The following is a 25,307-nucleotide window of genomic DNA, read 5'->3' on the forward strand; positions in this document are numbered from 1 at the left end:
TTTTTAACAGAGGAGGTCCGGAACTCAGTGTGCTGCTCCCATCACCTCTCTCTCACATACAGAGCTCATGAAGTATCTGCGGAGTTCAGTAATGACACCTGGAAAAAGCAGTGTGCATGGCTGTCAGGGTTCCCAAAACGGAATTACAATCAGATTATATTTGTGTTTATCAATTTTTAAATGTATGGATATTCCAGGCTCCTCCTGCTGCTCTGCTTCCCTGATTACTTTGGAACGTAAACACGGCCAATTAAAGCAGTTTTCTGTAACAAGCCATAAATAACGCAACTAATAGATCTATTTCCATTTGGCATTTGGACAAGTTACAGTGTAACCAATATGATGTCATATACCTACTAATGTAATACTTTTACAAAGTACAGAACTTTAATATTCCCATAAACTCAAAGTTCACATTTAATACAAATGAAAATATTTAGCAAGGATTACTGCCCTGTAAGGACCTAAATCTTGTGACACCTTTTAGGAGCAACGCTGGGGACCACTTCAACCTGCACTGGCTACACAGGCAGATCATTTAATAGTTACTTAAACAACACAGAGAGAGCTTCAAAGTAATGAAAGTTTGCTCCAATTCAGGCTTTTAACTAAAGAAAAGTTTCTTCCTGAGCCACAGCCCCATCAAAGGGGCTCTCCTCTTCACACTCCCAAGTTGTTATGCCTCAGGTGGACAAAGGTAACTACATTCCTAACCCAACCTGTAAATGCCTGTGCATAATGAATTAAGTTAGCCTTGAAACAGAGTATAAAATTGAAAGACACACATTAAATTTGCTGTGCAACTTGCATAACAGACATTTGTCTCACTGTTTGAAAGGTTTATTTCTATCTTCATAAATACACAATCCTCTAAACATTGTGAAAGGCACATACCCCGCCTTCCCCGATAAAATCTTGGGTTCTAGAATATTTTAATCTCCTTATTCAACTCAATGAAGTAAATAATCTAGAAACAAATAATTTCCAATTACAAGACAGTGGTTAAGGCGGGTACCATTGATACAGTGCATGGATTTTTCTATTGCATTTATTTAAACAAGCAGCATTTACTAAGTGCATCATACAAACAAGAATCCAGATATCAGCATGTCCAAGATAGGCACCTAGTCTTGTAATTTCATTGTACGTGTAATAAAATGCCAAAAGTACTTCCATAAAGTGCAAAGACTATGGACAATAACACTTCCTTCCTGGCATTTTGATACCAGTAACAGAATACCATGACTCAACGTTTATAAATGTGGTTTCCATTACAAAAACACGTTCCACATAAAAGCTTCATAATACAATCCAGAAACTCAGCTTGTGCGTGTACATATTTAAAAAGTTGAAGCCATAGTGGCAGACTCAGGTACTGTGTATATATATATATATATATATATATATATGTATATTTGAATTCTATAAACACGCACTAAGCTTATAACTAATTTACATGTATGGTCAAAATCATTCTGCTAGAGCACCATGATCTCTATTGACTATATTTCAGTGAGAATGTAGGATAACCAATATGCAGCCACTTTGGCATAATAATCCTCATTTGAATGTTACCTGCCAGATGATCGCATTCATAACTCCCACCCCTGACCCTCCCCCACAAACAGAATCTAATATTAGTGCCTTCCAAACACAAAGCACATGTCAGATGTGGACAATACATTCATGGTCCTGAACCCAAAGAATAACTAGTAAGAATTTCACAGTGATCTGGTTAAGGAAGCACGAAGACCAATGATTACATTTAAGAAAACTGCCTTAAAACTGAAATGACACTTAACTGATATATGATGAAAAGCTAAAGGAATGAAATATTAGACTGATCAGAAAAGTGGCTCTTTCACCACTAATACAACTCAACAGCAGTAACATGACATCTTAGGGTCCAATGGCCGCAGCAGCCTGTGAGGTAGGTGGTGATGGCCTAAATCGAGGTAGGTATAGTCCAAATTTATTTTCAATCCCTGCAAATGTGGCAACTGCCAATTTATAACCTCCAACATGGTCAGGATTAGGAGCAGGTAGTGTGATCCTGGATTTAGGAACTGGTTCTGATCCAGCTGGTTTTCTGCAAAATAGAAGTAAAATTTCTGTAAAAATGCTGACACCAAAATCTCTCTACAAATTGTAAATCAAGTATCTTAAGGTCAAAAATCCCTCAGCCACCAGGCAAAAACATCCCTGCTATAAAGTAATGAGAATCACACTAATATTTTAGAAAGATCCCAACAGCTTTCATGCTAATCATCACAGAGCTGTCAAACCCAGATGAAATTGTACAGCGTGTTACTCGATGAGACTGTAGGAAACTCTGGTCATATCCCATCCCCAGCTCTTGCACTCTGCATCACTCATCCAGGAACCAGCAGAGTTTGAACAGCTGATGTTTCTGTATGGGTATCTGCAGATGAAGGCATGACTGTGGTAGGGGCAGGCGTACCCATGTTAGCTTTCATCTAGCTGGTGTGGATAACAAAAGTAGTGACAACACGATGGCAGAGGCTTCAGCATCGGCTAGTCCCCCCAGCATAACCCTACAGGGACCCTGGGTACATTCTTACTGTGCCAGGTATATTATGCCTTCCTGTGTTACAGCTGCATCTTCATCTGTAGTTACAGACGCCCTAAGACAGCACTCATAGTACACGCACAGCAGTGCTTGGGGAAGGGGGATATTTTGTGCATGGTTTTACTAACCATGATTTTTTTTGTTAACAGCCTCAGTATCTCCACTGTAAAACCAAAGAATTGCAAATTCAGCTACACACTTCTCAGAGAACTGATGCCAACAAAACCCACTCTTGCTTCCTCCTTGAGATCTCCCTGATGCCATCATAACCCATTCAGGTGCGTTTAAAAGCCTTATCCTGCTAACACTGCCTAAATGCAGTTGCATGGGTTGCAGTAGACACAACAGAGTCAATACCTTGTAATGGAAATATCAGATCCCTGTGCTGCAACACGCAAAAGTGATGCATGCGTAAAAGGAGGCAGAACTGAGGCTCCACCAACAACTGAGCAATCATTGCATTCTTCAGCTGCTCAAGCAAAACCTGCAGCCCTTTTAACAATACTACTCCCTGCCAGGTCACATGCAGAACTCCTCCCCAACAGCAATGACTAAGTAGTAGTGCATTGTTGCCTAGTAGTTATCACAGGAAAGTCAGGAATCCCCAGTTCTATTACCCCATTCTGCCATTTATCCTCTCAGGGTCTCATCTTACACTGACATGTCCAAAATATCCTCTCAGGGTATGTTATGGTACTAAAATGAGGCCCAGCTTGCTGTGAAATGGGTACAGAAACACTTGTTCAAATCCCACAGAAGCTTAATTAATTTGCTGAGATGAAGCTTTTTATCTCGTGATCTTGAAGTTCTCCTGTAACTGCAAAGCATTAATAACTAAGGTCCCAATCCTGCAGCTGACTCTGCAGAGTCACAGGGGTTCACTTCTGCAGAGCCAGTTGCAGCATCAGGGCCCAAAAGATACGTTCACACAGTATACTTACACTCCCCCAAAGTCAATGTAAAGCCATCTCTGCAGCAGCTCATAAGTCACCAAAGTTACACCAAACTGAGGAGAAGATCGAAACACACGAGCTTGAAAGAAAAACAAAACAAGCATGAGCAACAAAAATCAAGTTAAAAACACAACTGGTTCCCTGTCATCAAACAAGTGGCATCTAAGTTGTTTTACATACCACCCGCTCCTTTCCACAAAGCTTTTGGGCCTTCCTCTCGCAGTATCTTTCCAAAGCAGTCTATGACGCCACTGTAAGTGGTTTGCCCTGCCCGGGCTGCCACTTGTAATCGAGTTTTGATAACATCAGCAGGGGTCACTAGAGAGGCCGCAGGCATACCTAAAAATGAAGCAGGGGGAAAAAAAAAAGAGACAGGTATGGGTAAATTGTTACACATACTAGATGCTTCCTGCATGGGGAGGTTACTGTGCCTTTCATTCTTACCTCAGAAAACTCCGGCCACAAATAGTTGCTTTTAATGAGGAAGAACAACGAATAGGGGTAGTCACTGTGAAAAGTACTTCACTCATATAAGGCTCTGGTTAGATGAACAGCCTCACCAAATTTTTATTTGAAGTCAGGCGGCGCATACAGAAATTTGCAGCACAAACCATAGACTTGCATAGTTAATAAGTTAACAGTTTTTGCAGATGACGTCAATCTTTCCCTTTCATGCCCCTTTGTGGTTTCTGACATTCCATCACACAATGTGCTGGAAAAGGCATGTTCACATACACCTTAAACAGCCTCCTGCAGAATGTTACTGGGAACTACATAATGTTGTGCACAATCAGCAAGATGCACAAGCTAAAGTTTAAAGGGTTCGTTTTTCTCATTAGGAAACTCACATTTCTTAGCTGCAGGGCAATGTCTAATATCCTCAATTGAATATTTGGAAGAAAATTAAAATTTACCCTGGCAGATAATCAACTGAAAGCAACAAATACTGAACAACAGCAGGCAATACTTCTTAAGTCATTCTAGGAAATCAGGGCTGCTCGTGTTGAGATTAAAAAAAAAAAAAAGCAGTGAGACTGTGCTCAGAAGACACTGTCTCTTACGGTTTTATTACTTTTCCATTCTGCATATGTTCCAAACCAACTTGGTCAGACGCAGATGCATAAATCTCCTTTTCTTTTTTTTTCAGGCTTAATAATTCTGTAACAATTTTTGTCCAAACCAGCATGGTCTGGCGCAAAGCACCATCTCACCCTTCTAAGAGACTGCTTTGAAAGTCGTGTGTAAGTGTGTGCATATCACTAAAATAGGAACTGCTCCTCCGCTCCCAAAACCCAGAAAAGAAGAAAGCACGTGAGCATGCGCCTGCACACACAGTTTCACATTTGCAAATTTGGCAGGCAAAGGCTAAAACATGGTTGAAGTTTCACCTGAAACTAAATTCCAGAAATGCTGATTTACTCCCCACATTTACCATTACTGACCACAGGATATATTTACATCTTCAACTTAAAGGTGGACTTTTGTCCTTTAGAGAGCAACCAATGGTTTCAAGGAAAACCAAAAGACATACACTACTTAGAAAAAATACTGCTTACTCTATGTTAATTATCATCTCTCATCTCTCTCTTCACCTGTTACTTATTACTAGGGACATTTGTGTTTAAAAACAAACTTACAATTGAAATTAGACAAATTACACAGCAGGATATGACAATAAATGAAGAGCGATAAGGGGTAAAAGGATGAGAAAGTTCATAGGAAAAATAAGCAGAAAGAACAAATTAACTTGTGATCATTTGACATTATAATAACCTCCACATCAAAGGTTGTATCAAAGAGACTGGGGCATTAGGTAAAGAAAGAGCAACAGGAGAAGATCAAACTAAGGAAAACAGGTTTTGATTTTATACATGTCCCTAACAACAAACAAGGGGAAAACAAATATTGATAACATGGGTCACATCTTGAGAAACATGCATGCAAAAGATACATGTGCACATTTCAATACCCCTAGTTTTCTGTGCAAACACCAGAAGGCGTATGTGCAAGATGGGTATTTTCCACAACTAATGTGAGTTGAAGCACATTTGGAGGCTCACACTTCTGAAAACATAATGCAGCGCTACTGATGCAGAACTGGCTCAAACTATAGTGGATCAGATTCTCAGCTAAAGTAAACCAACCTACCTCTGCAGAAGTCAAAAGAGTTAGATTGATTTACACCAGCTCAGGATATGACCCAACATTTCAGAGATGTTTTTCCATGACATGCCCATGACTTTTTAGTGGGAGCACCGATCTTCCAGTACACCAGTTCATCAATCCCTTGTTCTGATCTTTAGGGTTACTAGCTTGCCTCTAATAAAAGAAATATCTTGCTTCCATAAAAATAGGGCACCCATGTCCCTGCACTATTCCACATGATAAGCATCATGCCTCTAATACTGTGCAGGAGTCTGCTTATATACTGAAAATACTGGATAAAATTCCCATAATAGCTGATTTCCTAGCACATATCAGCAACATATCGGACTGCTTCTGTGGCTGAACTTCAAAGCAACAGTTATCTCAGTCTGCAATCACCTGACAAAGGCTAGAAAGAGAAAAATGTTAACATCTAAGAAATGGGTTGGCTTAAAAATACCAGCTTATATTTCAGGTCTGCAGATAGACTCCAAAGTTCAAAAATTGTTTTGTTCCATTAAAATGGGTTAGAATTAACATGAGTTTAAATCCATTCTTCTTTCAACAATTTCTGTGAGGGTTTTTTTTTAAGCGCCAGCCATTTGATTAGAGATGTTTTAACTGGTGCCAGCTCAATTCCTATGTGCTACAAGGCACTGCACAAAGAGCTAGTAGAAAGAAGTGAAGGCATATGATTCAGCATGACTATCTGGTTTTTAGAGTTAAGCCTGGGTCATAATCCACCTGAAGATGTCCAGAAGTTCCAGGCTGCCCAAAGTCTGGACACACACAGACAACAAAAAGCTGCCCACCTGTCTCCAAGAAGAGGGGAGTTTAAAAAAAAAACACAAGTAACCACATTCTGAGCAGTTCAACTACCTGCGCTGGATTTATTTCTCTCCATCTTTCTCCTGCTCCACTAGCCCTTTACTTACAACCGCTGGAAACTGTGCTGCTAATAGAGGAGACGTCTCAGGGGCTCTCAAACTGGAGGTCATGAGGTTATTACATGGGGGGGGGGGGGAGAGACGAGCTGTCAGTCTCTACCCCAAACCTTGCTTTGCCTCCAGCATTTATAATGGTGTTAAATAGATAATTTATAAGGTCGCACTCAGAGGCTTGCTATGAGAAATGGGTCACCAGTACAAAAGTTTGAGAACCACTAGTAGTCTACGAGCCATTAACACGGGGGGGGAAGGAGAGAATTCCTTTTCCTTATAGATGTATACACATTTCCCTCAGTAGATCCTCTGCACCCTTTGCCTGTGATTTGGAGTCTGCTGAGCTTTAGGATATAGAATGTGGGAGGAGGAGGAATTTTAGGCTGATGAGCCCCTCTCAGCTAGGCAGATGCTAAATTAAAACTGCAGTGACCTTTTAAAATCCTCACAGCCCTAGAAGCTCAGCAGCAGCCAGAGAGGCAAATTTGGGCTAGAAAACGCATCCTTACATTACATATTCTAGCCCTTTAGTGCAGACACCCTTAGAGATGAAACGCATCAATAGAAAGACACGCTGCACACAGAACACCTGCCAGCAGTGCAGCAGATTCCCAAGATGAGTCCCAACATTCAGTCTCAGTCCCCAAAAATGAATTAAACACGCCCTGAGGATCGACAATTTGGGATGCACAAGAAAAAAACCCCCAACAACTGCCTTTTCTGACCAGATTTCCCATGTGGCAGGTGAGAAAAATGTGGATTTGTGATTCCATACAATCCCCCCTCCCCCCAACCCTTTAACCACAATGCAGCAGGGTAGAAATAGGCATCTATTATCTGTCTTTTCATACCATGCAAAACAGAAGCAGGCTTTTTCCAGCACCATTACATTTCTATTATCTATCATCATAATTGGTGTTCAGTTTTTGGATAGACTTTTATTTATTATTTCGCTTATGCTGCCTTAAGTATATGCTGATTCAAAGAAACTCTGGATCAAAATCACCAGAAATGTATTTTTTTTTAATAAAAAAATTAAACAGAAAAAAATATACAAAAACACAAAGCCAAGATGCTGTGTGGGATACTGTGGTCAATGACTTACTTTTACCATGCTGTCAGAATCTCCTAGTGGCCTGCTTAGATGTTTGTATCATTAGTATGCATTTGGATTCCATACCAAAATGATATTCAAGTTTCTTTTGATCACAAAGAAGTAGAGAATGAAATGAATATTTTCATGAACCACTTTTACAATAACAACTTGCCCAATCAACCAACCAAAACGGACAACAGCGTAACAGCTTGACTAAGCAAGATGTCACACTACATTAATATTTCAAGACTAAAATCTTGCTCTCTTTTTACTACTACAAATGGTAATATAAATGCTATCATTAGGTCAAAAATACAGAGTGCCTTCACATTAGCGCCAGCTCATCTGGATCAGTTATATGTTCTGCAATCTAATATCTAAATGTTAACACCTTGGTACAGAACAATTATTTTTTGCCTTTACAATATCTCATTAATAAAAACATTTCTAAAGCATCTATCAGTGATATCTAGGTGCAACAGTATGCCATACACAAAGGAATTCAGGTTCTTACCAGCTATTGATCCAGCCATGAGCAAACTTCCAGGGCTAACCTGTCCATCTTCATTTGCAAATGCAGTTTTCAAGTGAGCATAACATGGAAAGTAAATGGCAGAGAAGGGGATATCGCGTAGAAAACATGCTTTAGCACCCTGTGTGAAACAAAATTGAGTGATCAGAGAAAGATCACAATGGGACCAAGAATGGAGATGAGAAACTTGAGCAACATTCCAGTTTTTCCTCTCTTCTGCAAAAAAAATACAGAAAAAAACAATTTTTTTCAAAATTGTGAGAAATAATGATGTGCATTTCACTCCATACAAAAGTTTGTATATTATGTGTTGGTTCAATAAATGGTATTACTTTTCACTTGTTTTCCCTCTCTCCTTAATACTGCAGTTATTTGCCATTAATAGAAAAAATGCCATCTCGCTTGCGTAAACTCTGATAACTTCTTTAGAGAACAAAAAGTAGTTGAAATTTTTGCTATCCAGCTTTGCATGAGATTCAGGATGAGTTTGATACAAGTCCTAAGTCCCAGGTTGGGTCTTCACCACAGAACTTCCCCTTTACAATAATTACCCCATAGAAATAAGTGTAGCCCAACCTATTGGCATCTTTTCAGAAGTGGTGTGCCGAGTCTTCATTTATTCACTGTACTTTAAAGTTTCGCGTGCCAGTAATACATTTTAACGTTTTTAGCAGATCTCTAATATATAAATAAACTACTGTTGTATGTAAAATAAATAAGGTTTTTGAAATGTTTAAGAAACTTCATTTAAAATGCAGAACCCCCTGGACCAGTGGCCAAGCAGTGTGAGTGCCACTGAAAATCAGCTTGCGTGCCATAGGTTGCCTACCCCTGCAATAGACTATGTAACTGCTGAACAAAACCAAAACATACTGTGATGGAGAGATTAATGAGACATGCTCTCATTTACAAAAGAGTGATAATGTGCCCATAACCACAATTCTTACACAAAACATGCTTTTCACATTTGCGGGAAAATACAAGGACTATATTAAGTGTAGATTTAAAAAAAAAATTATTTTATCAGCACTGGCTGATAAAATAATTTGCCTTACTATCCATATCCCTAATTGATGTGAAAACCCAATGGAGTTTAAGATCTGAAATATTGTTTGCTACGTTCTCTGAAATAATCATTTTGTTTAAAAAAGGAGAAGAAAGCAAGGAAAGTTTTGGGGCATTAGCAGACAACCAGAGTTCTTCAGAAGAATGAAAGTAAAAGAGTCAGACAAGATGGGAAAAGGTGTATAGCTTCTGTAGATGGTCAATGAAAATTAGGCACATGCTAATGCCCATGTTGCAACTGCAATAAGAAACTGCATACGAACTTCAGTACAGAGATCCAGCAAAGAGTCTGAAAACACCAAGGTTGTTATTTGAAGGAATATGTTACGACAAACAGCTAATGTATTTGGAAAGAGGGGAAAGACAGGAAGAGAAAAGTAGAGGTAGAAGATTTTTCACATCTTTGGCTAGGACCCCTGTGTATCCCGCCCTGGGGTCTCTACCCTTCCAGATTCAGGGTAGACCTTTCTTTTGTTCAGCCACAACCCTTCCAACAGGTGCCAAGCTGCTCCTCCAGCCTGCTGGGGTTATTTAGAGTCTTATACTAAAGCTATTATTAAGGTATCACTTCTCACACCAGTTTTACAAGCGGTAACTTCAATAGAGTTACTTCAGATATTTACGTTAGGAAGACTGACAGGCAAATCAAGACGAAAGTCAGAAGTCAACCTATGCCTAACGGAATAAATAGTCTCTGATCTACACTTACCTCATCAAATCTAATGATATGCCTGAACATATTCGATGAGTTTTTCTGTGCTGAAATATTGTATAACACTGATTACTTGTTAGAAGTATATGCTGTTTAGCAGACAAATATACAGACCACCAAGGTATCAGAATAACTGAAAGGAGAAAAAAATTGAATTAGGGAAAGTATAGTCTGATGAACAGGAAGTGTATTGGCAAAATCAGTTCCTGGAAAAGAGAGGAGGTTTCCCGGCAATACGGTGTGGGTGTAGTGGTCAGAGAACACTGGAACAATGACTAATGCAAGTTGGAACACCACTGCTAGTGAGATGCTGACTAGTGCCAGACGACATCCTACACAGTGAGCACTGGATAGGGCTGGATTCTCAAGAGTTCCTGGTAACCCATGTATTTTGTTTAGGATGTTCAAAGATATTTAGTGTACATCACTATCTGCACAAGAATTCCTGTTATATGCTGAAGCAGAAGACTGTTTTATGGTATCTTTAATCTTCACATAAGAATTTCCACACTTCCTTTTAAACAAATTACATGCGAACAGACAACATTCTGCAACAACCAGGTGTGTGCTCTGGTTACATTTATCTCACCGGCAACATTCAGCTAGTGATAATTTGCAGTATGATCATTGTTTCCCTAAAGCTTTATTTTTAAAAATTCTTTTCCCAAGGCAAATCTCCATATTGCATTTGCCTCAGGAATTTATTGCTCTTATTTTCTTTGCAGTGCTATCATTAAACAGCCTGCATGTTTTCCTCTGTGTTTCCTTCATACTCTGACATATCTCCACATAATTAAAATAACTTGTGGAAATTAATACGCTACAACTACAAGCAACTCTTCACTCACTCTGAACTGCTAATATTTCCCCCTTAGTTGTAGCACTCTCTTAGACAGATATAGCATATTTTTAATAGCCCCAATATTATGCATTCAGGTACACAGAGAGAAAGTCTGTCAATTAAGTTGGCTTAAGTGTAAACAAAGTTGGATCAAAACTTGGATCTACTTTAATAATAACCCTCATTGGCTCAGTTCCAATATCTCAATAGTCTAAAGTTTCCTCTCATCATTCTGTTTAAAGTCTGGGAAAGCATGTTTAAAAGCAGGCCTCATTTAACTTCAAGTTAATCATCCGCAACCAGCCTACGCCAATTAGGAAGGCTTAGGGAGATTGGCCACAGTATCTTGAAATGCTAAAGAAACATTTATTTTACTTCTCACACCTTTTTGATGTGGACAACGTGCTGAAAGCCAAAGAGAGTTTTAATCAGTCCTCAGCAAGTTGTTAGGATCATCCGCCTAAGTTTATTCTGGCAACCAGGGTGCAGACCCTGCCAGGCATGAAATTGTTGGGAGATCCTACACACCGCGACATGCGCCTCCCTAATGCAACTGCCAGTTGGCTCCCATCTTCAATCTCTTTAATGACTTTAAAGCTCTTAATCTTGGATAGTATCTCGCTGAACAAACCAATAAAGAAAAAGCATCCCTGGTTTTCCTGAGGATTCTGATAAACAAATCCAAGTCAGAGCTGCGGCAGTTCTTTAGCATGCTAATTCCTGCTTATTCCAGCCCTACCTGCAAATAAGGCTCTAAATAAACTATTTCTACTACAAGGGGAGGGTAATTATACTCACAAAGGCACCTCTGTGTCGGGTTGGGCACAAGGAGCCAGCAGGTCTGGGAGACGCAGGCTTAACCTAGTCTCCTGCAGTGAATGCACATTGTCTAGTGCACGGGGGAAAATGCCAGACTGGGGGGACCTAGAAGTATTCAAGACAACAGTAGTGCACCTTGTCTGAGAGGGTTATTTAATGCTTTTGGCACCTGTACTTACAGCCACCCCCTCTTTTTCTACCTTGCAGGTTTAGAATTTATTTGGCATGTATAATTGTTATTTTGATCCTATAGCTACAAACAATAGGCAGCATGTCACTTCTTGATCCCTTAGCATTCTTCTTCATTTTTACTAGCAACTTAACCCTTCAGATTCAAAACTGTAACAGCCCCCAAGTAGCACTTCTTTGGTTAAGAGTCAGCTGGCTACCATCCATGTTACAGAATTAGATATAGCAATTTTGGGGGGCTGTCACTTCCTTCATTTTAAAATCATACTGGATTAAACCAATATATATATATTTAAACCAATAAACACAACTGTATGCATTTAGCTATTTAAGTTAGAGGGGGGGAAGTACCAATCTCGAATGCTTTGTTAAGTCCCAGATAAAAATTATCAGCATTACTCAGTGGGTCGGATTTTTTCCTTTTTCTTTTTTGTTATTTTTAATACAACTGTTCAGACTGCATGTATTCATACATGAGAACTAGTATGGGTGACAATGAGTACTCTGCGTAAACACCCTTTAACTTTTATAAATATTCCTGCTTAACATGTTTATAAAGCTGTTGTCAACATACAATTTGTGTATTTGTGATACCTCTGCTGTTTTCAAAAATCTATACATGTTAGCTGAGATCAAGCTTCCTGTCTCAACTCCCCAAGAACCAATCCATAATATGGCAAGAATTGAGCAGTGCAGAGTTTTTGAAGTTTGTGTCTTAAATTCTAGCACTTAAAGTGCAAACCTTTGCAGGCAATATCTATTTTCTGATAAGAATCTGACTTAAATATATTCTAATATTTGCTATTTAAAATGGAATCATAACATTTATTTTTCATCAATCAATATTTTAATGCAAAGGTATTTGTTACATCTTTAGGTAACAAGACACCCAACAAAATACTATCCAAAGTAATAGTGTAAGAATATGTAGTAGCTACATCCTGATATATTGCATTACAATGCAATGAAAAGATTATTTTATTAAATGTTTTGTGTTAAATAAGTTTGAATATTATATAGTAATTTTATTTATTTTTTAATATGCCAACAGAAATTAGCAGAATACTCCATGGACCTCAGTTTGATCTTATTCATAGCACAGAGAAATATTACAGTGAAAGACAGACTGTAAACCTTGCTGAATCTTGTAAGATGGCTCCAGAACTCTTTACTGTGAGATGTATAAGTTCTATTATACTACCACTAAAATAAACCAGAAATTAAAGAAAGACTGTTAAAGACACTAACCCAACAAAATCAACTTTTCCCTTTCTTCTGGAAATACAAATAGCATATTATGGGTTAGAATAAGTAAGTATTCTGTCTGCTTTGGGTATGCTTTGGTGTCAGCAAGCTACTTTCTCACAATAACTGCCATCCACAGAACACCCTCCTCCGATAGCTGTAGAAGAATTTGAAGGACAACTAACGAAACAAACTGGCTCAAAATAAGGGGCACAATATTTACCTCCCCAAAGGAGCAGGTGGCATAAACAGTATGATATTCTAGAATAATTACTCTAAAACGTGACACAAGTAGTTCAAAAGTTCATATAAAAAGAAAAATATTTGCCTAGTAGCTTTAAATAAGTAAGGAGTGTCAACCCAATCTTTTTCAAATGATGAAATTTTCTGACCAATTACAGATTGTACACCACAGGCTTCTTATTGGTGAAATAAAACAAAACAAAACAAACCTGACTTCTTTTACACTTCTTATCACAAGGATGTATTTGTAAAACAAAAAACTAGATAGAGAATGTCAATTATCTGATCATGTCACTAAACATCCAATCAGAATGTAGTATTTTTTTTTCTCAAAAATTGCTTTTGGTTTACAATTATATAGTAGGACAACAAAGGCTTCATATTCCTCTTTTATCTAATCCATATTTAGTTCTGCCCAGGCGATCTTCATTAACTGTGTGGGTAAACACTAGAATAGCAGAAAAGCTGGCAATGTAGGGTCAAAAAACTATTTCAGGGTTGGAAATGAACACAAAAATACATGGAATTTGGCCAAAGAATGGGGGCTCTTTTCATGTTGTGCATGAAGACAGGATCAGCATGTATGATTCTCTGGTTCCCAGCTAAATTTCTAAATCATGGAAACATATTTTTCCATGATACACAGGGTATTTTAACTTGCCTAGTTTAGTACTTGGGATCCTTAGTAAAATCTTCTCTACATTTAAGAACCATGATGGAGATATTAAATTTCTAAGGTATAAGAAGAAATTGATTATGTGATGTGCTAACGTTGTTGTTTTCTAGTTCCCAGTTCAATTCTCAGTTGAATATTATGCATTTGTCGAGAATTCACTGTATGCTTAAGTGATACAGTAAGACAAAAAACACTCCTACTGAGCCAAATCATAATGTCACTGTTCAGTCCCTACTTAGGCAAAATTCTAATAAGGAGACTTCTTCCTTCATGACAGCTATGTAAAGTATAGGGTCTTTTGTAAATAGGCCAGCTTTGATATGTACACATTTTTTCTGATTAAAGAAAGAAGAATCAATGCAAATCTTTCAGATTCTTCCTTGCTGTCCAGAAATCAATACAGTATCAAAACAGCATGAGAGGAACTGAAAAGCTGGCATGCAGCAGACTGGTAGACCATTCTTTAAGAAGAAGTTTTCAAACTCCCAATATAAAAGCTAGCCTCGTACAGACAAGTAATACTTTAGGTCTATTACTGTACTTACAGATGGCCTAACTGACTGAAAGTACTATGCCTGTTCTCATCCATCACAGTTGAAAATATTAGTTAAGGTATCCATTCCCCTTTTTGAAAAAATTAGCATTTTGCAAACGTTAAACAGTTTCAGCGTAGTTGTATGATCCTCTCGTAGTATCTTTCTTTCCATGGGCCAATCCCTCTGCCATATAATACAATGGGAGTGGGAGGAAACCCATTTTCCCCACCCCCAAAAGAACAATTGGAAGGAAACTCTGCAAGTGGAAACTCACAGAGAATCCTGTCGCTCTCTGCAGGAAAAATCCACAAAAGGACAATGGTACTTTTACTGCTACAATGTCTCATACTAACCCACTTTAACCTTGTCTAAACTATCATTTTTCTTCAGATTTCCCAGATGCACTACCACTGGCCCTAGGGACAGGAGAGTTCAGAAAGCAGGAGTAAATTAACACTGAAGAAGTTATACTGATGCCACATGACACAAAGCAGTGGAAAACTATTGAGCTGAGAATGGGTGTCTCCTCCCCACTCAAAAGCACTCAGGAAGGGCTCTTGTAGGGTCAAATGGAAAGAGGACCAGTGTCATGATGTTGCCACTCCCCCTTTCAAGCCCACTCAGATCCATGCCTATAGCAGCATTTAGCCCTGAGCAACATTACTAGCAGCTTGACAGTCTGATGTACAGAATTTAGGGTTGCTAGATGTGAGATGGCAATATTTATCAACCGTAGGTGAGCCAGGTTCAGTTCTTCATCAACTTTATTGAGGATAGATGGACATTTATCTCTGTTAAGAGGTGGGGGATGGGGAAAAGAAACCTAAAGAGATACTGCCATATACAAAGAAGTCAGAGCTCAATAGGGCAAATAGCAAAAGAGTAGTTCTGCATTCCATCATGGCTAGAACCGGAGTGGATGCTCCTTGAAAGGCTTAACTAAAGTCTCTAAAAGAGATGTCTCGCACCCAAGACCCCCGAGGGGCAAAGTCTGCTCACTCTGTCAGAAAGATGGCTTCTAATGTTTATATCTAGATGATAAATTCATCGGTGCTAAACAGCATCCATCCACCAGAATTAGTTGCTAAACAGACTGAATATTTATATGAACTCCAGACAAACCTCTGTCAGACTGTTAAAGTACTCTACAATTTAAAAACACAAGGTCAAGCCATCATCCAAGAAAAATGTTTCTCATGTTTCTACAATCCTGAGAGCGGGGTGGGGTCTGATTTATACCTACTAAAGGAAGGAAATTCACAGTTTGGGATAGAGTTTTTAATCATAGAACTATCTTTGCAAGGACACTGAGCATAAAACAAACAAGTTCAAAATATGGAAGATCTGTCTTACCCCCATTAGAGTAATTATTATAAAGATAAACAGATATTTTATCAAGGTACTAACATTTTATTAGTTAGCACTGGGGGTCCGTATTTCCTGAGATATTTTAAAAACAATTTAGAGCACTTAATATTACCTAGATGTTCAACTTGTGTATTAACTTAATTTAATAAAATAGTTTGCTAATTGAACTATATAGCTTTAAAAAAAGAATAGTGCCTTTCAGTTCAAGTCACTGGTTAAAATTCACTCTAGATTGGTAAATACTTTGGGGCTGTAGTTTCTGATGACTGATTGGTGCTTTATGTGAAGTGAGTTACTGATCTCACTCCAGTTTCATCTGTGCTGTCTTGTTTACGAAAAAGAGAATTCAGAAGATGACTACATTCACCCCTAAGGGCACGTCTAGACTACGCGCCCTATCGGAGCGTTAAAATCGATTGCTCGGGGATCGAAATATCGCGTCTGGTCTGGACGCGATATCTCGATCCCAGAGCGTGCTTAGATCGATTCCGGAACTCCAGCTAGACGACTGGACTTCCGGATTCGACATGGCGAGCTGCACGGATCGATCCTGCGCGGTGAAGACGGGTGAGTAAATCGATTTTAGATATTCGATTTCAGCTACGCTATTCTCGTAGCTGAAATTGCATATCTAAAATCGATTTAATCTCGTAGTGTAGACCTGGCCTAAGTCTCTCCAGGTCGGGATGAGGCAGACTGGTGCAGGAGTTTGGAGTAGCTTTACTTCATTGTGTATACTGTATATGTTCCATGAATAACTGTTATTTTGACAGCCAGGACTGTCGAGTTTTCATAGGCACTGAATCCCACAAATGTATAAAAGGACAAAATCAGAGACAAAAAATAGGCTTCTGTGGCTTTCACAGTGTGGATAAAGCTTGTCTCTCAAGTGAACACTTAGCACAGTAATGGCATAATCTGTGATTAAAATTGGCACACATTCAGAAGCAAAACTACATTTGGAAATTATCATTATAAGCCGTTAACAAAAAGTTCCGTGCCTCGCAAACAAATATTTCCACAGCTTTTACACTAAGTGACAATGACCTGTGACGATAATGCTATTTAAAATAAAAAGAATACAACCAATTGAATTCAACAACTAGCACCAGCTGTTCAGAAAAGTTATTTATAAACTCTAATCAAGTAATTTGGTATTCTTTCTAATCATAATTCTAATTCATTTAGACTAGAATATGTAAAAGTTTACTACCTGTCCTCTAACCCTGTATAGCCTTAGGGACGTGGAATGCTTACTACAGCCACAGTTTCAGTTGTAATGTTGGCCCTGAGCAACATCCTGATGTCATTTATTGGGAGTGTATATAATAGGATCAGCTAGAGTGAGATGGCCAAAAAATTAGCAAGTCAATTTAGAGGGAAAAACTATTCCCCATTAAGTCCTATTCAGACATCTGTACTGCTCTCCAGGCCAAAACACACATACATATGCCAATTCCTCTATTGTGATGTTAACAGAACAATTTAAGAACTGTATAACTACAAATGGAAATGACGCGTAAATATGGTGGCACTTTTTTTTTTCCAGTACTCAGATGGTGTTCATGCTGTCTTTTGTTTCAGTTTAAAACTGCATCACTACAAAAAATACAGACCAATATTGCCTTACGCCACCAAACACTGGATTAAAGATGTACAGTAGGAAGGTGGTCAATCCTGCTTCTGTACACAGTACACTGTGGAATGGAAAAAACAGTTTGAGAACCACTAGAATATAGCCATTACTTTCTGTCCTGTGGTGAAACTTGTTAAGACATGACTTTTAATGTTACGGACAACGAGATGTCCTATCCTTCTATGATTCTCTACAAAAAGCTCCAATCTGGCTGCCCTTATTTGCATAAACTGAGGAGAACTAGACTATTCACTTGAGTGTAGATTGCTCACATGGGTAACGGCTACAGTGTGGAGCTCTCTGTGCCCACTCATAAAACACATCAATTTTCACAATACAAACAATCCCATCCCTATCCTTTCTACTAACTGGTCCGTTAACCTGGCAGGGAAAACTTGCCAGAGAACTATGGGATTTGCCTTTATGGTTCCTGTTGTCTGTATTTCTAAACTAGTTTTATATGGCACTTAAATGCTTATCACTAAAATGAGTAATAACATCTGGATAAGCTGGTAAGTGAAACGCAGCAGCAGCAGATCAAACCCACAACTCCAAAAAAAAGTGAGTCTCTATGTTTTAATACCTCAAAAGTGGATTTCAAAGCAAGTCATTTGCACTCTGGAAAACAGCTAGTTTTTATTATAGCTTGGGTACGACATTAGGTTAGATCCTTAGACGCATGAAGTAAACCAGTGCATTCTAGTCAAAGGAGCTATACCAATTTAAGCTAGCAGATGATCTGGCAGCTAGTTTTGAATAATTCTACATTCACAATGTTTCAATAACTCTAAATGCACAACATTAGATAAAGAGATATCATTGTGAGTAATTATGGTTGGAATGCATATATCTTTCCACAGCCTTCCCGTTTAGGTATATGCAGGGAACACTAGAGGGCCACAACATTCCATGCTTTTTATTGCCATATCTCTACCCCTACCCCTGTGTGTGGGTGCATGTGGGGGGGAAGAGAAATCTAGGACTATACCTACAAGCAAACATTATGGCTATAGTATTTCGTATAATCCTTTTATTTAGTAAAGGATAAGGATATAGCTATCTCATGCAGCAGTAAAGAATCAAAGATGTGTCCTGAACTAATCATATTTGCACATCAACCTTCCTAAGCATGATGGAATTAATCTACTAAAATTAATGTCTCTTATTTACAGAGGCTTTTAGTATTGGATTTCAATTCACATTTAATAAAAAGTTACCTTGTAGAGGCCAAAAAAGCCTAGGTCCCGTAATACAGTGAGGGCACTAACTCGTGGACCAGTGGTAATTTCTCCAGCCACCTGCAATCGGATCTTGACAATTTCTAGTGGATTTGTGAAGATCACTTGAGAACCTCCAGCCTGAAAGTAAAAGGGGAAGGGGAAAGATGAACATGTGAACACATTAAACTATGAGCAGTGAAGATCTTACAACATTCAAGAGAAAGAAGTTTCATTCCTGGTACAGTCAGCTAAGCCATTACAAATTATGGATTTTTAGTAGCAATTAGTTTATGCATTACAATCCACAAGGTAAAACATCTACCCTCACTCAATGTGGAGGATGAGGGAATGGAGAAGGAGAGAGATAGGTTAGTAACATTACAGTACATCACACAAGCTCAGTTGTCCTACAGTAGAGACACTAGCTCAGTTGCTGTTAGAAGAAAAATTCAACAACATCAATTTTCACAATACCAACAAGCCAAGAACATTGTAAAGCAAGTAATAAAATAAAAGGAAGAATTAATAACTAAGTAAAGAAACTGAGATCTGCCTGCCAGTACTTAAACATGCTACTGAAGAGCAGGGTCTGGCAGGATCTCTCTCACAATTTTGGCACTGGTTCAGAGAACATATGAATTTAAAGCAGTGAATTTCCTATGCTTTTTAGAATTTACGGACCTCCAAAATTTGATCATCATCAAAAGTCATTTTAGTCTGTTTTCAGAAATCTGCACACAATCATTATTTGTACACAGGATCATTATTTTGTTGCAAAATCTTAGTTATTTTGCAGCACTGCAAGAAGTTTAATAAACAAAAAATCTCTATTTATAAACTGGGTTTATATATATATATTTTTTAAATCTCACAAATGGATTTAAACTACCTGTTATGGTCTTTAAAATGGACACATATTTTAGGGTCTTAACTAGTTCTGTTACTGATAACTACTGCAGCATGAAGCCTTTTCACTTTGACTATATAGACAGATCTTGTTAAAGATTTATTCCTGCATCAAAATGACACAGAAGTATTACATTAAATTAAGTACAAGCAATATTATTCATTCAAGCTCCAATCCAAAGTTCTGCGGACAGTTTTTCCAACACACATCAATTTGCTTAGATATACAGCAAAAGTATTGTATCCTGCTCGAGTACCAGGTATGCTACCACATTTGCATGAAAGGCAAAAACTAATGCCAAAAAAAAAAAAAAAAAAAAAGTATTTCAGAATGAAATAGCAAAATCGAAGTAACCATAAATGAAAAAGCAGCATATCTGAAGCACTATGGACACCTGTTTGGGGGGAAGAAAGGAGAGGTTGCGGTTTTTTTATATTAATAATGGCACACATTAACCATCTTCCAACAAAAAGTGTGCTGTTAAGCTATTTAACTAATACACTAGAGAAACAGTAAATGGCATACGCAACTATTCTTGCCTACCACTTAGACTGCACTTATATTGTGTGGTTACAAATTAAAGTTTTTATATAACCTCCAAAATATCCCAAATGTTTCCTATTTTGACCATAAAAAGCATGCTCTTGTGCAGCTCAATTGGTTTTGACTTTCAAATTGGCATAATTTAGCTGCTTCTACCAAACCAGAATACTGGTACGCATAAAACTGCTATTCCTGTTGACAACAGAAATTCTTCAGCATGCACACTGACCTCAATTCTGTATTTTATTAAGATACACTTTTCAAGCAAAATATTAGTGATAAAACAGCCAGTCTGCTGCTATCACGGTTTCCTCCCCATCCACATACCTCCCAAAAAAATCAGGAATCAAAATGATTGGAAAGCCTTTATGGTGACTCATTTTAACATGAGCATCACTTCATGAGGCACATACTAAGTATTCCTATGTGCAATTAGATATTTTTCATTTTGAGGAGGAGAAAAATCCTACATGTAATGTGTTATATTCATTTGTGAATACACATCGTCAAAGATCTCCTCTGAAAAACATTATTTTAAGCCTAACCCCTTTTCTCTTCACCACTTGATTTCCAGAGTTAACTATAAGTCAGTGCTCCTGCTTTACACAAATCTTCAGCCCTTGGCACAATCTTATGTAATTTTTCCATATTTTATTTTTAAATATATTTGTTCCTCTAGAATAAAGATTTTCAAAAAAGAGGTAAAACATCTGTCGTTGCACAGTATCCAATAACTAAAATTCAGACTGTTCCCAATCCTTTGTTTGAAGAATAATCAAATAAACTTTGTTTCACATACATGAACAGATTTACATTAGTGCAAAATAAACTATTTTTTCTCCACACCTGATTTCCTAGCAGTTCACTATGTCCTGACTGAATGTACACATATTTCTTTTATTTTCACTAACAGGAAACCAAATATCAAAATCCAAAAGAAGATGACAAAATGGAAGTTCAATTTATAAAACTGAACAGGGATGAGGAAAACTCACTAAAATGTATTGAGTAATTTACAAATCCATAAAAAATGCTTAAAAGTGTAAATCTAAATGCCAGAGTAAAGACACAGATTCAGTTTTGAGGAACAATGAAATATATGTATAAAGCAGATGTGTCTTTCTGAAGCTGTGTCTTGCAGTTCAAATCTCAGAGTTCCATGGCCACTTATAACATACACAGAATTAAGTGTTAGTGACTCTGGGCACTTATCCTTCCTTTGTATCAATTTCCAATCTGCAAAATGGGAATTCTACCACTTAGTTTCCTCACACTGGAACGTTTAATTTGCTCACATTTGTAAAGCGCTTAAGGTATGTCTACATGGCAATTAAACACCTATAGCTGGTCCATTTTAGCCACTGTAGATGTTTGGGCTTGGGCTGGAGCCTGAGCTCTGGGACTTCATGAGAGGGGAAGGCCCCACAGCCCAGGGTCGAGCCTGAGCCCAAATGTCCACATTGCAGTTTTACAGCCCCCACAGCCTGAGGCTCACAAGTCCGAGTCAGCTGACACAGGCCAGTCGCAAGTGTTTAAACTGCAGAGTAGACACACCCTCTGAGGTCTGAAGATGGAAGGTGATATTATTAGAAGAGCAAAGTATTACTGAGAACCCAAAAGCCAAATGGTGATTACTTGTTTATCCTGTCCATATGAAAGGTTTTAAGAAAAAGGCAAACTATTCTATAGAAACAGCTTCAAGTGGTAAGTCCAAGAAAATCTCTCTAATAGTATTAACTAGAATCCCCAAAATATCTTACAACTTTTGTCATTTGCTGGGTTTACCTTGCATACTGATTTGACCAAAGACTTAGCAGCTATACCCTGCTGCAAAAGCCCAAACCATCAGCAGTTCACAGTTATGAGCCAGCCTGTACTTGACTAAAAGGTTCAAGATGTGTATGTGTACATTTTTTCCACCACACACCTTCTTCACCAGCTAAAATTCTAAGGCTGTATCAACACCAGCGAGCACTGATACAGCTCCAGTGGCAGCACTACCATACACTGGATGTGGTGTTCACCTAGCCTTGAATGTTGGTATCTGCTCTAGCTGAATGCCAATGGTGGGAAATTTTAGGGGGAAAGGGCTAATGTGTAGAAGGCCAGAATACTTCTTAACTAAACCATTCACCATGTGTTTAGTATTGATGGACTTTTCTACAGTATGAAAGCCTCACAAACATTAAAGGCCATTTCCTTACAACACACTTATCAGGTAAGTATCATTATCCTCATTTTACTAACAGGGAATTTGAAACAGAGATTATGCTAAAGTGCTGATGTGGCAGCGCTCTAACGTGCCTTGTGCGGCCATGGTGCCCAGCACATTAAAAAAATCCACTTCAATGAGGGGCATAGCTCCCAGCGCTGGGGCACTGTTTACACTGGCACTTTACAGCGCTGCAACTTGCTGTGCTCATGGGGGGTGTTTTTTCACATCCCTGAGTGAGAAAGTTGCAGCGCTGTTAATTGCCAGTGTAGACAAGCCTTAAAACACTCAAAGTCACAAATTAAGCCTGTGGCAGAGCCAGGAATAGAACCCATTCCAGCAGCTGAAATCACAAGTGTATCCTCAGTTGCTAGTATTGTCTATTTATAGAACTCACTGAGACAAAAACCTCATGCAAAACATTTCCCTGTCATTTTACTTTGTAAAAATGGTTAGGGGCTTTAAATCCATTTTTTGTAATCTTTGCAGTAGAAAGTTATTTTAATATTGCTGGAGCCTGCACCAAAAAAGGCAGACTTTGTAAACAATGTGCTTAGTCTGAAACTATCAAAGAATGAAAAGCTATTACATCCAAAATACTCAAGCTTAATTGTCTCCCCTCTATGACCACTATACAACATGATCCCTTCTGAGTAAATTTTATTAAGAGTTTAATATACATTTTACCTTTTAACTATAGCCTAATAATCCCAATTTTTTCTTCATTTAGAATGAAATATTTATACACCTCGGGATTTCTGAATTTCTTCCCACTTCATCTAAACAATTATTTAAAAGTACAAATGCTTTAGTTAAAAAAGTTAAACACATTCCTTTTCACAGATTCTAACACTCTTTGGTTAAAAATTCCTTCTCAACTAATGAAGAAAAGCCTGCCATAGGCTGAGTTATAATTGTGTCAATACAAACCATGGATGGGCTCAATCTCACTGCACCCAATTACTGGGTTGAAATTCTCCTCCTTTCAAAGTCATATTTTAAATCTCATTCATTAACCCATAAGGATGCTACTATAACAAATCAGCACAAAAATCAATCCTGCCATTTATGTCCCATTTCAGATACACAAGAAGAAAATCTGCAGCCACAGTAGTAGCATCATCCTTAGGGGAGTTTGACCAATGTGTGGGAATTCATCCTAAAAGTGCTGTATAGAAAATCCTTTGCAGGTCCTGCAAACTACACTATACTGCAACGATCCAACAGCTGATGTAAAGACATAATTTATTTTTATTGTTTTTAAAGCATCACTTAAACTTACAACTTGAGTGGTTTTTAATGATAATACACTAATGTTTATACTCTCTATTTGATGGAAGGCATGAGACTAAAAGTTGAATATTTCCATCATCCAAGAATTATACATAACAAAACACAACTATACAAACCACGATGACTATAAAATGATTAATGAGCCTTCATATATGGACAAAATATATAAAAAGTGCACTTTTAAAAAAATGTAAGTTAATGTTTTCTTCTTTACGGTTCCCATAAGTGACACTACTCTGATCTTAGCGTTTATGATTTTATCAGACCACCTCTCGGTGGCACTGTAGCCTTGTACAGTAGTCTAGATGCATCATACCCCTTCTTCTAATTTCGCTCTGCTTCCCTGGGTGGAAAAGGACGAGTGGAAAAAGTCTAAGTATTTTCCTTTAGTTAACACGAAAATGAGGCTTCATCCCACACGAAAAAGTATTAATTTAATACACACCACTTTCATTACACGTCAGTGTAACAAGAAACTTGTCTATTTTATACTTGACTACTTAGGTCAAAAGTCACTTAGCTGTGCTATAAGTATTTTACAGTCATAAGTAGGATTTCATCACCATCACATTAAAAAGAATGGGAACTTCATATCTTAGGCCTGGTCCACACTACGCCGTTAAATCGATTTAATGCTGTACCCGTCCACACTACGGTGCTCTTTAAATTCATTTAAAGGGCTCTTTAAATCTATTTCTATACTCCTACAAAACGAGAGGAGTAACGCTAAAATCGATAGTATTACTTCGGAATACTGTTAGTGTGGACGGAAATCGTCATTATTGGCCTCCGGGAGGTATCCCACAGTGCACCACTGACCTCTGGACTGCAATCATTGAACTCGGACGCAGTGGGCAGGTAACAGGAAAAGCCCCGCGAACTTTGAATTATATTTCCTGTTTGCCCCAGCATGGAGCTCTGATCAGCACGGGGTGGCGATGCAGTCCCAAATCCAAAAAGAGCTCCAAGCATGGACCATACGGGAGATACTGGATCTGATCGCTGTATGGGAGACAAATCTGTTCTATCAGAGCTCCGTTACAGAGACGAAATGCCAAATCGTTTGAAAAAAAAATCTCCAGGCTACACAGTGCTGCGTGACAAGCGTAAACGGGAACCAGAGACTCAAATGGACGCTCATGGAGGATGGAGGGAGGGGTAGTGAGGACTCCGAGCTATCCACAGTCCACAGCAGTCTCCAAAAAGTATTTGCATTCTTGGGCTGAGTCCCAATGACTGTAGTTTTAAAATATTTATATTGAATTAATTTTTAATAAAATTTTAAATATAATATAATATTTAATTTAATTATAATAAATTTTTTTTATATAAGGTCAAACACATTGTCCGGCGTGATTCAGGGAATAGTTCGTCAATTTATTCTCCCCCGCCCCCGCACATGAAAGAAAAAGGAAATAAATAGTTTCTTGACTTCTTTCAACGTCACCCTATGTTACTGAATGCTGCTGGTAGACGCGATGCTGCCCAGCAGCAAACAGCAATATCCGGCTCTTCTCCCCTCCCCGGTGGCAGACAGTGCAATAT

At 38.3% G+C, this 25,307-nt stretch overlaps 1 protein-coding gene across 2 annotated transcripts in view; it reads right to left on the reverse strand.

Annotated features, from left to right (window-relative positions):
* Positions 1-1,034: 1,034 nt before the first annotated feature.
* Positions 1,035-25,307, reverse strand: part of SLC25A13 (solute carrier family 25 member 13) — a 147,252-nt gene continuing 122,979 nt past the window's right edge. For both annotated transcript variants that reach the window (XM_032766149.2, XM_032766150.2), the window contains 5 exons: positions 18,805-18,945; positions 8,240-8,378; positions 3,724-3,882; positions 3,532-3,622; positions 1,035-2,089 (listed from right to left, as the gene is read on the reverse strand). In XM_032766149.2, coding sequence (XP_032622040.1) covers positions 1,900-2,089; positions 3,532-3,622; positions 3,724-3,882; positions 8,240-8,378; positions 18,805-18,945 — 720 coding nt within the window. In that variant the 3' untranslated portion in view covers positions 1,035-1,899. The remainder of the gene's footprint in view (positions 2,090-3,531; positions 3,623-3,723; positions 3,883-8,239; positions 8,379-18,804; positions 18,946-25,307) is intronic.

The sequence above is a fragment of the Chelonoidis abingdonii genome, chromosome 2, assembly GCF_003597395.2.
Source record: "Chelonoidis abingdonii isolate Lonesome George chromosome 2, CheloAbing_2.0, whole genome shotgun sequence".
Classification (NCBI taxonomy): Eukaryota; Metazoa; Chordata; order Testudines; family Testudinidae; genus Chelonoidis; species Chelonoidis abingdonii.